The sequence below is a fragment of the Bos indicus genome, chromosome 1, assembly GCF_029378745.1.
Source record: "Bos indicus isolate NIAB-ARS_2022 breed Sahiwal x Tharparkar chromosome 1, NIAB-ARS_B.indTharparkar_mat_pri_1.0, whole genome shotgun sequence".
In the NCBI taxonomy this organism is placed as follows: Eukaryota; Metazoa; Chordata; class Mammalia; order Artiodactyla; family Bovidae; genus Bos; species Bos indicus.
This window is the reverse complement of record NC_091760.1, coordinates 23230611-23248207: the sequence shown is the minus strand read 5'-3', so window position 1 is coordinate 23248207 and position 17597 is coordinate 23230611. Positions and strand designations below refer to the sequence as shown.

General features: G+C 36.8%; 1 protein-coding gene across 1 annotated transcript in view; it reads right to left on the bottom strand.

Moving 5' to 3' along the window:
* LOC139182240 (putative uncharacterized protein ENSP00000383407) overlaps positions 1–17129 on the bottom strand; it is a 46243-nt gene extending 29114 nt beyond the window's left edge. The window contains exons 1-2 of the mRNA XM_070786773.1: positions 17066–17129; positions 11022–11153 (exon numbers count right to left, since the gene is read on the bottom strand). Of these exons, the coding sequence (XP_070642874.1) occupies positions 11022–11153; positions 17066–17089 (156 nt within the window). The 5' untranslated portion in view covers positions 17090–17129. The remainder of the gene's footprint in view (positions 1–11021; positions 11154–17065) is intronic.
* Between the last annotated feature and the right edge of the window lie 468 nt (positions 17130–17597).

Sequence of the window (17597 nt, the reverse complement as noted above, 5' to 3'; positions counted from 1 at the left end):
TCCAAGAACCTTCTCAGAACTTTAGTCTCTACACCTATAACATGAAGGTTGGTGAACAAGAACTTGAAAAAGTCTTCCAGTAGAAACAATCCATGTTTCCTTTTCTACAATATTTCAATCCAAAGTCAATAGGGATGACAGAAGCTTTTAAGAGAAAATTAAAATGGGAATGGGCTTTTTTGCTTTACAGCCTTTTCTTTAAAACATGATTAAAGAGATAACATGGCTTTCATTCGATTCAATTAGTAATTGTATCCTGAGCTTAGGAAATAAAAAAGAGAATAGGGAATAATTAACCTTAATCTATTGATTTCATTTTAATTTAATATATGTCTCTATTTACAGGAGGAAACTATTTAAAACCACCAGAAATGGTTCACATACGAAATGGTGGCAGAAGAAAAGTGATATGTGACTAGATATAATGAATAAAAAATAAAAATGAAAGAAAAGTGCAGTGTTTTTAATGAAGCTGATCTGTGTTTTATATGTCAACTTGTTATGAGTCATTTCACAATCTAGAAATCAAGAAAAGGATTACATGCATTGTTTTGACACTGATTCCTCTTGTTCATAGTTTGATGAAGGCCTGGCTGATAGGATGTCTTTGTTAATCTCATTTTCTTCCTTTAGTATCTATGTTATTAATAGCTATGTCAATGCTGATGCTAATATGGAGACAGAACAAAAAAATTCCCAATTTTAGTAGTTTGGAGGCAAGTAAGAAATGCAGTTGAATGGTTAGAATACCAACCTGGGAGTTACCTATTTTGACTTCATTACTCACCTATTCTAAGATGACATGTCACATTTCGGTGTGTTCATGTATCCATTTATAAGACACTCAGTTCTAAGTGCTTTTTAAGGCCTTTTGTGGAAGATGTTAAGACAGGGTGCAGCATTAATCTATTACTTATCCCTTCACCATTTTTTAACCCTAGCTCTTCCTTTTCAAGCCCAGCTTAAATTTTACCTTCTCCACTGAACTTGTACCATTAAACCACAAACCACAATCATGTTCTTAGTGATAACGCTTACTATTGACCATCTATTTTGTGCCTGCCACTGCGCTAATAATGTTAACTGGGTTGTCACCTTTTATTTTCAAATGATGAGTGAAAGTAACAAGCAGTTTATTTTATAGGAGAAGAAACTGGGTTTAAAGGACTTGTCTGAGATTACATAGCTGGTAAATTTAAAAGCTGGGACTTTTATGTTTGACTCTCACATTTTGTGCTCCTATTGTATTATTTTTTTGAAATTCCTTCTGAGAATTATTGTAGAAGTTGGGCTTTATACTTATAATGCAGCATTTAATTACATGGTGTTTCATGTCATCTCTAGATATTTTTGATATATATATTTCCTGCTGTAGCCAACATCTGTCATTCACTAATCCTAAAATCAATGTGTAGAAGAAGGAGGAGGCAGGAGAAGGAGGAGGAGGAGAGAGAAAGAGAAGGAGAAGCAAAGGAGGGAAAGAGATAAGGAAGGAAAGAAGTAGAGAAAGAGAGAAGAATCCTTTCATTATTAGGGTAAGATGTGTGTCTTAAGTCCTATCCATCACATGGACCAACTGAAAACACTGATTCAAAACTGACTAACATGAGAGAAAAAACAAGGTGGGTATCCATTTTTATTATCTCAAATCTCAGCAGAGATAGTGTAGTTATGAAGCCTGCTGCTATAATAGTGGCATCTGGATTTCACCACTTATGATGGATGATGCTGGAAGCAGCGGCTCTCTTCCGGATGGCAAGTTTCGCAGTGTGCTTCTCAGTCATTTCTTCAAACTCAGCTAGAGGATCTGTCTTCAACCTCCCAACAATTTGGAGAATTTTTAAGCCTGCAATCCATTTCTTTCTGTTTAAATGAGCTAACTTGGATTTTGGTTATCTGCAAAGACCTCTGACTGATAACTTATCAAGGTAATTTTAGACCTGCATTAGTTCGACTTCACTTTCACTTTTCACTTTCATGCATTGGAGAAGGAAATGGCAACCCACTCCAGTGTTCTTGCCTGGAGAATCCCAGGGGTGGGGGAGCCTGGTGGGCTGCTGTCTATGGGGTCGCACAGAGTCGGACATGACTGAAGCAACTTAGCAGCAGTTATCTATTACTATACAATATATTACTTCAAAATGTAATGCCTTAAAACAATACAAATGTATCATTTCACAAGTTCTTTGTGTCAGGAATATGAGCATGGCTTATGGGGATCCTCTGATTCAGGTTTGCATTCAAGCTATTGGCCCAAAAGTCTGAGGTCTCATCCGAAGGCTTAGCTGGGAAGAGAATCCTCCTCCAAGCTCTCTCAGCGATTGTTGACAGCATTGTTTTCTATAGATTGTTGAAGTGAAGGCCTCTGCCCTTGCTGATTGTAGGCTGAATGCTGCTCTGGGTTCCTGGCCACACGGGCCCCTTCTAGATGGGATCTGGCTTCACGGTAACGTGCAAGCAAGAAAGCAATGGAGAGAGTCGGCTTGTAAGACAGACGTTATAGTCTTTTATAACTTAATCATTGATGTGACTTTCTATCACCTTTGCCAAATTCTGCTGGAATCAAGTCACACACAAAGAAAGGTGACTATTACATAAAGACATGAATACCAGAAAGCAAACGAAGGTGAATTCTGTAGGTCAATTTGGCTAGGCCACAGAACCCGACACTTGGTCAAACACCAATGAAATTAACACTGAAATAGACTTTGAGTAAAGCAGATTATATTATGTGGCTGGACCTCATCTCAACAGTTGAAGGTCTTAAGAAGAAAAGACTGTAATCCCCAGTGAAGAGAGTTTTTGCCTCTAGACTACCTTTCAACTCCTTATTACATCAGCCCTTCCCTGGGTCTCAAGCCTGCTGGCTTGCCCTCCAAATTTCAGACCTGCCAGCCTCCCTACTGGTCAAGTCCTTAAAATAAATTTCTCTTTCTATATATCCACATCCTATTAGTTCTGTTTCTCTACAGAACCCTGATTTTTTCAGTAGGGTTTATTAAAGGCCATCTTAAAAGTCTGCCTTCAGTTTCAGAAGGAAAATATTAGTGTTTTATCTTAAAAAAAAACGTTCCTTCCAAAAAAATATTAAAACGTACCCATGGAACCAGCAGCAAGGGGACTTGGAGAACACCTAGTCTAATCCTATTATCTTATAGAGGTGGCAATGAAGAGTCAGATTATGTAATGATTATTCAGTGCTATTTAAAAACAAAGCCAAGGCAAGAACTCAGTTTTCTCTTTTAATGCCCTTACCATTGCCCCATGATGAAAGTTGCTCAGTCATGTCTGACTCTTGTGACCCCGTGGACTATACAGTCTATGGAATTCTCCAGGTCAGAATACTGGAGTGTGTAGCCTATCCCTTCTCCAGGAGATCTTCCTGACCCAGGAATCGAACTGGAGGTCTCCTGCATTGCAGGTGGATTCTTTACCAACTGAACTATCAGGGAAGCCCACCCTTGCCCCATAAATTCTGCCAAGTTGAAAGCTGAGAATTGCACTAGTGGCCTGAAGACTGATTATAGGGAAGTAAAACCTTCATGGGCAGATAAACTATTGGTCAGCTGGGTTGTTCTTCCCTTCAGTGGATCTCCGTGTAGTGGGTGATGGTGCCACCTCATCCTCTAACCCAGATTCCTTAATGATCAATGGCAGGCATGGCCAAGATGGCAGGCTGGGTCATGGATCCTGCCAGTGGCTATGGAACAGAGCAAAACCAACTGGCCAAGAGGGGATTAAACCCTTGACCTTGGCCTCATTAGTGCTGAGCTCTAACCAACTGTTAGACATGCATCGTATCATTTGTCTTTAAAACTCTGTTTGAATCTGCTATATTACACTCTCATTAATATCTGGTAGCTGGGAGCAATTTAATTGATTTCTCCAGTGCTTTTTATCAGTGCTGAATGTTGATGAGTAAGAACATAAAAATAAAGAAATAAATAAACTTGCATTTAAAAAATATTTAACTTAAAATGGACCAAAGAAACACCTGAAATATAAATTAAGATAATAAGAGTCACTGTGATAGATTTTCTTGTTTACTATTATTTACACATGGAGGGAAATCTCAGAATGAATGTCAAACATTGCACTCAAACCAGTTGTTCATGATTTGAGGCAATTTGTGGAGATTAAAATCTTGGGTTTTCTAATGCACATCAACAATAAATCCTGTTGCTTCTTCCTGTCCAGCCTGGTAAAAAAATCAATGCTTTTAGGTAAGCAGTGTTGATTACAAATTTTTTGAGCAGTTATTTTAAAACGACATCCAAGCTCAAGTGAGAGTTTGACTTAAAGTCATTTAATCAAGGATATTAAATTAAAGGATCACTCTGCCCTGGTGTGATGGGTTGTAGAAGGAAGCAAAGTGAACATTAACATACATTATGCCAGGTGCTTAACGTGTGTTATAACATTTGATCCTCACTACAAACCAAGAGACAGACATCTTTATCCATATTCTATTGCTCAGAAAACTTAGGGTCAGAGAAGTTCAATAACATTTTCAAGGATACAGAGTTTTCAGCTGCCTGGGGAGCAGGAATGAAACTCAAGTTTATTAACTTCATTGCCCATCTCAAGTTCTCTCTGCCATGTCATATATATTAGATTATATTCAGTGTATATAACAAGGTTGGATTCTTTATCTTTCTGTCTTCCCCACCTCTTCACTTCTCATCTCCCCAAAACATATTCTCCCACTCAGCCTCTCCTACTCTCTAGCCTACTCTCTTGCCTAGACATGCAAAACATACACACACACACACACATGCTTGGACAGAGAGGTTAAAGAACAAGATTAGTATTTGAGAAGCCAGAACTGCAGTCTTGACTCCATCCATTTCAGACACATCACTAATCTCAGCCTCCTCGCTGGTTAATACACTTATTCCCTATAGTCTTGTCTCTTAAAAGTATATAACTGTTTATCATCAAGTATTTTTATACTTTGTATTTCCCGAAGTAAAGTGGGGAGTTAATATTATTTGGTTACTTGGATACCTCAACATCACCAGCAATTTCAAGCCTCTAATTCTACACTGTCCAGGTCAGTAGCCATTCTGACTGTATGTGGCTACCGAGCAGTTGGTATATGGCTAGTCTGACTGAGGAACTAAATTTTAATTTAATTTAAATTTTGAAATTGAAGCTGGCTCAAAAATACACGTTTTATTGTTTCATTAGGAGCAGGATTCACTTTAACCACTGAAGTTTTAGCATCAAAATTGAGATGTATAAGATACACATCTTATTTCAAAATCTATGTGAATATAAAGTATCACATTAACTTTTCAAAATAATTACAAGTTGAAAGATTAAATCAATAATCTTTTACATATACTTAAGTACAATATTATTAAATTAATTTCTACCTGTTTTTCTTTTTAAAAATGTTGCTTGCTAGATCAGCAAACTTTTTCCATGAATTGTCAGATGGAAATAGCTTAGGCTCTGTGGGCCACATACAGTTTCTATGGCATGGTCTTCTTTACTTTTGTTTTTATTTATTTTTTTAATCTTTGACAATTTTATTCACTAATATATGCCAACTGACTCTAACAGTGCCTCACACAAAATAAGTGCTAAAAAATTAATTAGAAGCAATTAGCTGATAAAATTCAATAGTGACAATTATCCCAACTCTTTGGAATTCTTACTAGATAGATATTTGAGATAATTTATTTATCAGTGTTTAAAAATTAAAGGAGTGGCCCTTCTCATCTGACATCAGACAGTAGAATTGCTGCAGGGCTGAGGGTAAGGGGAAATAGTTGTAGCCCACTTATGGGCTCCCCTAGAAGCCCAGACAGTAAAGAATCTGCCTGCAATGCAGGAGACCCAGGTTTGATCCCTGGGTCGGGAAGATCACCTGGAGAAGGGAACAGCTACCCACTCTAGTATCCTTACCTGGAAAACCCCATGGACAGAGGAGCCTGGCGGGTTACAGTTCATGGGGTCACAAAGAGTTGGACACAACTGAGCGACTAACACTTTCCCTTTACAATGGGCATACTTAATTGTTTTACTGTAAAAACTGTTCCTAGCTCATGGGCAGTACACATACAGGCTACCCAGGACAGCAGTTCTAGTCACAGCTCTATTGTAATACATCTGTCATTCTAACTTGAGCACTCAATGGAAAGCCAGGATGCTCTTCTCTGAAAATGAACTAGGCTGAATCCATACAGAGGATTGTTGTCCTCATTCTACAGAGGAGGACATTGAGGTCTAGGGAATTTTAACAGCTTTTACAAGTCAAATAGCTAGTAAGTGCAAAGTTAGAATGCCCACCTCCAAAGCTCATGTATGACACTGCATCATACTTTCTCCATAATTAAGACTTTCTTTAGTGTGACTAATAAATTTTCACTGATTCGTTCATTTAGCTTACCAATATTCATTGAATGAATATTTATTCATTCTACAAATAATAGAGATACATCCCCTGTTCCACATTTAAGCTCATTTTTGAGAAGGGCTTCCCTGGTGGCTCAGCCAGTAAAGAATCTGCCTACAATTTGGGAGACCCAGGTTCTATCCCCAGGTTAGGAAGACCCCTGGAGAAGGGAATGGCCGCCCACTCCAGTATTCTTCCCTGGAGAATTCCAAGACAGAGGAGCCTGGTGGGTCCCAGTTCCTGAGATCACAAAGAGTCGAACACAACTGAGCGACTAACACATTAACACTTAAAAAGGCTTAAATATCTTACCGACTTAATTTATGAGATACAAAATGAAGTGGAAAACTGACAATTATTGGCTTTCTCCAATCAATATAGATGGCAAGCTTGATAATTCAGGCTTGATCTTGTTAACCCCAAACTGGCAGAGGTACAAACATTTTATGTTCTCACTTTTTTTCTAATTCAAGATCATTTATTAGCTTAAGACATAATAAAGTGGTGCTAAAATAGGTACAGAATCAAGCAGTAACAACCGACATTTTAATTAACGTAATAAAGTAATCAGTCTTTAGCTAGGCTAGTATGTTAGTCTATTTTCTTTCAGCATATTTGCTTAGCTGCATGATTATTCACTCTATCAAACTTTTTAGCTATTATTATTATTGTTAATCTTTTTTTGGTAGTAGCCCTCCAAAACTCTCTGGCTTTGCTATATATTATAAATGAACCACTTATTATTATCTTTATAAAATTTAGTAAAGTCTCATTTAAAATAAGTTCTTCTTTATAGACTATTTAGCTCTCCATTACCAATCCCTCCTAGAAATTCAATTAAAATGTAAACTGGATATTTTTGACGTTTTTCATTTAAAATCCCAACATTACTTTTTTTCCCTTAAACATCTCTCTAATTATGCAGTTGGTCTACACCTGATCTTCTCTTTGGGGGCCCTGGAACATCTTACAACCCTTCTCACTTCTAATAAGTATGCATAAATAAAATAGATTAAGAGAAACCTAGAGGCCTAGGATTCTTCTCTCCTTTTGTTTTTCTTTTCAACTCATGTGGCAAATGACATTATTTTTAGTATGAACTATAAATTTCCACTCTATGTATGCTGTTGGGTTGGGTGTAAAGTGTTTAAGTTTGAGAATACCTCTCCCCTACAGGAAAATTACAAACACATTTGGGCTGAGGACTCTCAGAGTTGAGGAATAATTCCATTAAGTTTAGACGTCTTTTCATAGTATTTTCAGAACATTAATCCATAAAGAAGCATCTATTTTCAATACTATTATGACTGGTCCAAATATTTTCCCCCTTGAATTAGAAAAAAAAAGGGGGGAGAGTAGTAGGAGAAAAAAAGGCTCCATTCTTCAGAAACTTGGATGGAAAGTCAGGAAAGTTCTAAAATCACTAAATTTCATGATTAAAAGACTAATTTTGTTTTATCCAAGCTACGGAATCATTTTCATCAGAAATAAAATAGGTGTCCATAATAATCTGACACAATTGGTGTAATTCAACAATTGAATACTGGAATCAATAATTGAACCAGTTGCTTTTCAGTGTGACTGTGTGTATATATACACATAAGCATGTGTTAGTTGCTCAGCTGTGTTCAACTTTTTGTGACTCCATGGATTGTAGCCCACCAGGCTCCTCTGTCCATGGAATTCTCTAGGCAAGAATACTGGAGTGGGTTGCCATTTTCTTCTCCATATATACATTCATATACTGGCTTCCCAGGTGGCGCTAGTGGTAAAGAACCTGTCTGCCAGTCCAAGAAACATAAGAGACACTGGTTCAATCTCTGGGTCTGAAAGATCCCTTGGAGGAGGGCATGACAACCCACTCCAGTGTTCTTGCCTGGAGAATCCCATGGACAGAGGAGCCTGGTGGGCTACAGTCCGTAGGGTTGCCAAGAGTTGGACACAATGGAAGTGATTTATCACAAGTGGATATTTATATACATATAAACATTTATGTTGATATATATGCATATATTTTAAAGTTAAATTGTGATACATATATATTTATTGTATACACATATATAAAATGTATACATTTACCTGAGTAATATATATATTCCATATATATATTCCATATATATATGGAAATATATATAAATAAATATATATATATATATATGACTCAGCTAGTGAAGAATCTGCCTGCAATGTGGGAGACCTGGGTTCAATCCCTGGGTTGGGAAGATCCCCTGGAGAAGGGAAAGGCTGCCCATTCCAGTATTGTGGCCTAGAGAATTCCATGGACTGTATAGTGCATGGGGTCACAAAGAGCCGGACACAACTGAGTGACTTTCACTTTCACTTCCACTTTCACATATATATACGGAAAGAGAGCTGTAACAATTTAAATCATGTTTTATTTTCATCTACTTTTGCAGTGTAAATGAAGTTCGATAACAATCCTAGTGAACTAGTTGGCCATGAACTTGTTTATTTTTCTTGCATACTTATTAAATTCATACATTTAAGGAAATATCTTGAATCTCTTAATCCTATTCACCTTTTCTTTTTAATTATAGAGAAAAAAATGCTTACATTTTGCAGTGTCAATTGACATGCCCCATGTAAACGGTCTCTCTCTCTCACGTTGAGATGTAAAAATACTGCTGCTTCCTCTTAAACATATCTTCAGTTCAGTTCAGTTCAGTTCAGTCGTGTCTGACTCTTTGCAACCCCATGAACTGCAGCACGCCAGGCCTCCCTGTCCATCACAAACTCCCAGAGTTCACTCAAACTCACGTCCATCGAGTCGGTGATGCCATCCAGCCATCTCATCCTCTGTCGTCCCCTTCTCCTCCTGCCCCCAATCCCTCCCAGCATCACAGTCTTTTCCAATGAGTCAACTCTTTGCATGAGGTGGCCAAAGTACTGGAGTTTCAGCTTTAGCATTAGTCCTTCCAAAGAACACCCAGGACTGATCTCCTTTAGGATGGACTGGTTGGATCTCCTTGCAGTCCAAGGGACTCTCAAGAGTCTTCTCCAACACCACAGTTCAAAAGCATCAATTCTTTGGCGCTTAGCTTTCTTCACAGTCCAACTCTCACATCCATACGTGACTACTGGAAAAACCATAGCCTTGCATATCTGTCAACATCAATATTTTAAGGATATTGAAAAGGATACAGAGCGGTGTTTCCACTGCACTGAATTTTTTAAATTATATTTACTTACTGAGACTTATTATTGAACTTGTTTATTGGAGGAAATGGCAAACCACTTCAGTATTCTGGCCTGGAAAATCCCATGGACAGAAGAACCTGGTGGGCTACAGTCCATGGGGCCACAAAAGCGTCAGACAGGACTGAGCAACTAGGCACACAGGCATAATAGTATATTAGCCTTTAGTTGATCTAGGTTTCTGGGAAACAGAAACATTCGGTAAGCTGGGAAAATAAGTTTCCAATGTCCCCAACGAATAAAATAGGTAGCTGTGCAGGTTGGTGTAACATTGGAAGGTATTTTAATCTAATCTTTTCTCATCCTCTCTTTAACTGGGAAAGTTATTTAGCCTTTCTCAACATTTCTAAACTTCTATAATGTTACTGTGAGGACCAGCATAAATAACTTCATATAAAACATCATCCAGTATAGTCCCTGACAAAAAGAAAGCACTGAGTAAATAATAGTTGATATTATTTTTTGTTGCTGTTATTGAGGAAATATGTGATTACAAAGGTAAGAGGTGACTTCTACATCTGTAAGTATAGAAAATTTCATTATTTGCTGCAGACATAGGACTTTTTATATCGCCTAAGTCAAAGTAGAAATGAAATAAGTTTATTAGAACGGGATTAATTTAATTACAGCACAATTGACTAAGAAAACTGCCTGCACTGTAAAACAGAAACAGGGCTAATTTTGCAGAGCATGGAGAACTCTCTGCCTCTGGTAATTATAAATATAATTCACAAAACTATTTGCCTTTGCATCCTAATAATACTCAACATTTTGTAAGTTGGTGGTGTGTGTCCATAAATTTAAGCAGCAGCTTAGTAAAGAAGTAGCACAGATTTTAAAGCAGTGAGTGGTGTGCTGAAGTTGGTGCTAGAAAGAATGAATAATTAAATATTCAGGAATTGTAAACCTGTTATTAAACCATTGGCAGCTTGAAGTCAACCATAGTAGGACCATTCAAACCATGGGAATTGGCAAATGCTACAAATCTCAGGTTCTCCCCACTCATCCCGAAGACCTGGTTTACCAGTAAACTTCTGATGTGGACATATATAAATGTGTATTTAATTGCCAGCTTTAACACTAAATGGTTTATAGACTTTAACAAGTTATGTTGTATTTCTCTCCTGCAATTTCATCATCTGGAAAGCAATACAATTACTTCTTTGTCATAAGTTTGCTTTTGATTAAATAATTTTAGCTACATGATCATCTAATACATACTTTGTAAGTGGTAGCTCATACTAATAAGCCAAAATCATGTAAGACAAAACAATGAAAAGTAGAAATTAAAAGTAAATGAAGTTTCAGAAAACAGGGTCTTTTGCCATATGTACATGCTTCTTTAAGGAAGAGATTCTACATATACAATAGAAAGGAGGTGATTCACTCAAGTTTCACTCACCGTGAAGAGAGTGCTGTGTGATCTTCCACTCTCCTCAGAGCGTGAGAAAAAAGAATCAGCTCTACCCGAGCTCCTCTCTTGGTGAGCTTGTTGCTCTGGGACTGGCTCATATAAGCTGTCCATAGAGCCTTCCTGCAGTAGAGAGATTTCTGAGTTAATTAAGGAATAAAGAAATGATAATTTTCATTTGGAAAGTTGTCTAACCATCTACCCACCTTTATACAGTACCCTATCTAAATGATCCTTTGCACTGGGATTATACTTTATGGTATGTCAGTGTTCAACAATGAGCAAGACAGCAAAGAGAGGCATTCTCAGCACTCACTAGAGAGCCAGGAATTAAAATAAAACTCTAAGTGTTGGTGAAAATGAAAGGGTTAGTTGCTCAGTTGTGCCTGACTCTTTGCAACCCCACAGATGTCTGCCAGGCATCTCTATTCATGGAAATCTCCAAGCAAGAATATTGGAGTGGGTAGCCATTTCCTTCTCCAGGGGAATCTTCCTGGCCCAGGGACCAAACACAGGTCTCCTGCATTGCAGGTAGATTCTTTACTGTCTGAGCCATGAAGGAAGCCCCAAATGAGGCAGTTTCTCAAGAAGCATGATGAGAACATAAAGTTCTAGGTAAGAAAAGACCTCTTTGGACACCAATAAACTTCACTGGCTGTCAGGTCAGAGTTTTTAGTTATATGCATCCCTCTGATGGGAATACCAATTAGTACTATGTCCTTGTATAAGAAACACAATCTGTACTTCAGCTTTCTCAATTGTAAAGTTGCAGTTTCATTCACCTTAAAAGAAGAACTCGGAATAAAATTAAATACAGTGTATGCTTTGAAATAGCAAAAATATCTCACAGGTACAATAAAGGCATTAACATTTATGTTTAAAGTATTTATATTAATAAGTTATATTATTCACTTGTTTTTATCTTTTTGGAATAATGAATTTTAAAATGTATGACTCTACATGTAACACTATTGTGAACTCTATGCTTCTTTGTATTTGGGAAGCAAACTTACTGACTAATTAACTTGTTATGATTTTTTTCCTTTTAAGATTAAATTGTATTGTGTGGCATCAGCTGGAGACAGTCTTAAGGGAGAGAGGTATACACTCAATATACTGAAAATTTCCAGTGATAGTAACTGGTGATGCTGATAATGATGTCATCAATATAAATGTCTGCTGGATTACAAAAAAAAGCTTTCTTGCTTGAAACAATGAGTGAGAAATCATAGTATTGTACAACAAATGTTCTCATCTTTAAAAATACCTTTTGTTAAGATTCAAACAAAATAAAGATTGAATTGTATTCACATTGTCTACCTTTAGAAATTTCAACCAATAAGCTCTGTGCTACAATTCCATAATTCAAGCAACTTGAGCTCCAAATGAATTATTGGGAAAATTTAAAAGACCTAGGTTAAGTCCTAAGACATGTGTGCTCTAAATGCCTAAACATGTAGGAAAGTTGAAAGCCTAACAGAATCACAAAGTGGTAATTGGAGGTTAAGCTTTGAACCTATTAAGTGTCTGCCCATAAACAGGCAACACTGCCAGATCTTGAATCTTGTGGTATAATGTGTGATGGTGGTCCTCCGCATGAAGCAAGCACCCTGATGAAATCCAGGGGCTGTAGCAGCACCCACAGGAGGCTGAAAAATGAAAGGAGGAGGCGGGAAAAATCTCCTTCCCAAAGCTGCTGAGGCTGTTGCTTCTAGGAAGCCATAGGCCAGAAAAGTAAAATTCAATGAAGCCAGCAAAGTGGGATCAGAGACAAGCTGCCAACTGATTCAGTGACTGGATCAGTAATAAACCAAGAATCACCCTGGGATGAGATACCTGGACCAGCAATGCAAACCTTGTTTCTAAACTGGGGCTTCAGAAAGACTGGAGATTTTTGCCTCACAGCTAGATGGAGAAAGGTAAAGAGGCCAGGAAGGAGAGAAAAGAGAGAGAGGAGGATGGAGGTGAGAGGCAGAGGAGAGGGAAAGACAGACCGAGACACTCGGAGACACTCAGAGAGAGAGAGATGAGAGTTATGCTCCAGCACCGGCCAGAACACATGTAGGGATCAAAAGCTGAGAAAAAGTCAACTGAACTGACAGTCTGAGAATAAAGCCATTTCCATTTCCATTCCATTGCATGAATGTAAAATCATAAAACAGGTGAAAAATAATTTAAAGAGAACATTTATCATCTTCACATGAGCTAAATAAAAAAGGAATATTACAATTAAAATAATTAACCCATGATGAAACCAAAACAGGCAGAGACAAAAAATAAAACAAGAAGTCTTGAAAATAATATAACCACAGACATTTGTATTAAGTAATCAAAAATTGGGATGAACTCTAGACCTCTCAAAAGAATTAGAAAATGCTGACGAGTTCACCCAAAGTACATAAAAGAGTAAACAGAAAACCCATGAATCATGCGGGTAAATATGTGGAGGACATATTGAGGCATTACAACATCAGATTATCAGGAATTCTAGCAAAATAAAGTGAGAGATTTTTCTTGCCAATCAAGAAAACAAGGGTCCAGTTTTACTTATAGTTTTAAGAACTCCTAAATGCAATGTTAGCAAAATTAAATTTAATAATGTATTTAAAAATTCACCATGGTCAATTACAGGAATACAAGGATATTTCAACAGTTAAACATAGTGTAACATGCTTAAAAATTTTTTATCACTTCAATAAATATTTTAAGGCTTTAAACAATGTATTATTCATCCTTGATAAAATCTCAGCAAATTGGGAAAAGACAGGACTTCCTCAACCTCATTAGGGTTATTTATCAAAAACCTCAGGAAGACTCAATTAGAAGTAATTACATGAACATTAGAAGCAAGACTAGGATGCCTGCCATATAGTATTTTTATTTGTCAATGTTATAGGAGAGAGAGAGAGAGAAGCTGAGAACGATATAATTGCTACAGAAGAGGAAAATTTACAGATTATCTACATAAAAAGTACTAGAAAAAAACATAGATTGTTAGAAGCAGGAAGACCAAGGTTCAATTCCTGGGTCGGAAAGATCCTCTGGAGAAGGAAATGGCAACCCATTCCAGTATTTTTGCCTGGAGAATCCATGGACAGAGGAGCTTGGCAGACTATAGTCCATTGGATTGCAAGAGTCAGACATGACTTAGCAACTAAACCACCACCACTTCCTTGCAATATCAATATTTGAAAATCAATTACACATCTACAAATCAGCAAAAACAAATTAGGAAAAAAATCACAATAGCAACCAAAATTCTTTAGACTACTAGCAATAAAGTTAGCAAAAATGTACAAGAATTTTTTAGAGAAAATTATAAAACATCTTTAAAGGCCATGAAAGATTAGAATAAGAGGAGAGTTATACACATTTGTGGATGAGAGAACTCAACCTCAGAATGAAGTCAATTTCCTCTAAAGGTGTAAAATTTAAATTTATTTTAATCAAAATCCCATAAAAATCTTTCACATAACTTGATAAGATGATTCAGTATATTTATAGAAGCAAAGAGATTTAAAAAGTCCACATTATGAAGATGAACAAGAAGAGGACATTCTTAGGAGTAAGATATCTGCTGGGCATTAGAATTACCTTAATAGGTATGTAGAACAGTCAAAAAGAAAAGGATGGAGATATACCAATGGGATAAAATATATAAACCAAATAAAGATAGGGGCAGCATTGCAAATCACTGAAGAAATGGTGCACGGGAAATTGATTTGTAACCTTACTGGGTTACAAAGTCAAGCTAAGCTCAATATCTCTATGATGAGCTCAACAAAAAAATCATGCTGCTTCTAATGAGCAGGTTTTCTAAAAGCCTTATCACCATGTAAAACTCTAAAAAAAATTCTGGATTCAGAGTGGCCCACATAAAAGGATAATCCTGCCTCCCTTTTGAAAAATAGACCCCATTTGGAGTTTATAGATCCAAAATAATAGCAATCACCTTTAATGGATTATTTATAGTATCCTTGGTTAAAAATGGGTAGTTCATTAAGTTTGGCTTTATATTTCTCTTAAAAACCCCATTTACTAAAAGATTTACAATTTCCCCCTACACTTAAGAGAATGTTTAACTCATTCATTGACTTTCCTAATGCTAATCTTTATGCGATGCTTATTATTTAGCATCACCTATTTCTTAAAGATTTAAAGGTCAATATGTTTATTTACACTTCCATTTTTAAATTCTACAATCTCTCCACTAAGTCAGTAGTTTTTAATCTCTTCTTTAAAATGCTGTGCCCCATGTGTTCACATTCCTATAGGCACAGATAAAATGTGTTTTGAATTATGCACCAATTCCTGGCAAAAACTGTGACCCCACCCCTTTTTCACAGCTCATAACAGCATGGTAGGGTGTCACAACACCCTGATTGGGAGCCCATATGCTAAATAACTTTATTTATTTATTCCCCAAGAAGGAATAAAAATATCTAAAATAGTTGTAATTTTTTTTTAACCAAGTGCCTTGTGGACATTTTCTTATTATAGAAATTACTTTTAACCTTATATAAACTTCGGAATGCTTACCCACAATAAGTCAGTGTTAATGATGGTTAAACCTAAGCTAATACGTTTCTGAACAAGGCTGGTTTAAAGAGATGGAAAAGAGTTGGCAGTTAAACTGAGTACATGAGGCATGTCTTTGAAGCAATCCTTTTTGAGGGCATGCCACTTTCCCTATATTACAGAGAAAGACAATCACACTCATTATATGGTTATGTCTTTACTAGCAGGATTACAAAGCATATGCCATGCTATGCTGAGCTCTGCTATGTTATAGAAACATTAGCATACTGCTTATAGCACCATTCAGCCTGATTTCAGAACAGGGTCGGCTCTGCCGCTACACTGCCTATTTCCATGGGAAGTATATTCCTGTAAACCACATATAGCTCTTTTAGAGCAACTAGAAGCAAATGCATAATACCACTTAAATCACCTGAAATGGGATTTCTCCAGTCAGATTTATATGGCACAAAGCAAAGTTGAGCACTGGCGGTTATTTTGTAAATTAGGAGTATATAGGCAAGCTGAACTCGATGATTCAGCCTGCCACAACTCACAATTCCATTTTATTTTTCAAGATGCTCTAAGATTAAATCCCATATCTTGGCTTAAAATGCCTCCTGTTTAGGTATTACAACTATGTCAGCACCATCTCTAGCACTTATGTTAATCTTATTTGCAATTTGGAAAGAAAACAAACATCAAAGTAAACCATTTTATTTCCTCAAATGACAGGGATCTCCCACTGACATCTTGAAAAACCAATGAATAGGCATAATACCATGCTGTAAACACAGATAGAAATGAATAAAATTATTTTTGAAATCCATTTTTAGCATTGGCAGATGGTCACAACTGCAGGTTGGAGTTATAAAATATTTCCAGATCTATGACTACCTGCTAACTTCCACTGATCCACTTCAGGCTAAAAGGAAAAAAAAGCCATAATGTAAAAAAGAATTTGAGAGCTGCCTACTCCCTTGAATGAGTGCATCTGCAGGACTGGATTAATCTATTGTATCTTGCATTTACAGGGCTGTATAACTCAGAAAGCTGCCTCCATGGTGGGTTTAACCAAACCAACACTGAACTGAATCCATTACTCAAACAATAAAGGAGGAATTTTGATTACTCAGAATGTCCCAAAGCAAAACCAGTAAGCCCAATGCAGCATATTTTGCAAAATAAAAACTCTTGTGCTCAATAATGAAAAGAAGAAAATAGTTCCTCAAAAAGACTATCTACATCTCACACTTAGAAATTCAATATCAAACTGTTAAGTAATTAATCATTGTTATAGATAAATATATGCTGCTTTTGTAAATTACTTGCCTCGGCACACAGTTGGCTAAAGTTCTTTAATGAAAATGTTTCCTTATTTTTCTGACATAGACTTTCTTATGAAATCCTACAATGTATCCTAAAATATCACCACTTAGGGGGTTTAGGGTAGACCCTAGTTCCAGACAATAAAATAAAAATGAGGATATAAATGGTACATGTATTAAAAATCTTACCAGCGAAAAGCAGAAAAGATTCATTTTGGTCAGTTTCCGCTCCTTGTCGCAATGCCCTCTCTTGGCTTCACAGCTGTTTGGACAGTGCTCCCGGGAGATTACTCCAGAGTAAAATCCTTGCCGTAATCCCAGGGATTCACAGACCATTATCAAATGAAACAGGTCTTTGTTGAACAAACAATTTTCTAAATTAATGAGGAGCCCTGACTAATAAAAAGAGAGAATGAGACTAACCATGATCTTTGTAAACAGATTTCAATGGTGACAATAATATTCCTAAAATCTGGAAGAAAAATGCAGTGGAAACAACCATAGGCCTATTTGAGTTAAAAATATGAAGCACACCCTGGAAAAAATGGCATTCTCCAACGTGAAAGCAGCCCCTTCCCTTGAAAGAACTGGTTCAAAGCTCAGTACCAGGTGCGCCCCATCACCCATGTCTTCTTCCTCTTCCACTGATTAAAATAATGTTGGATCCCTTACTCTTTTTATGATGGTAAATTATGCATCATTTAAAGTTTCCCATTTTAAC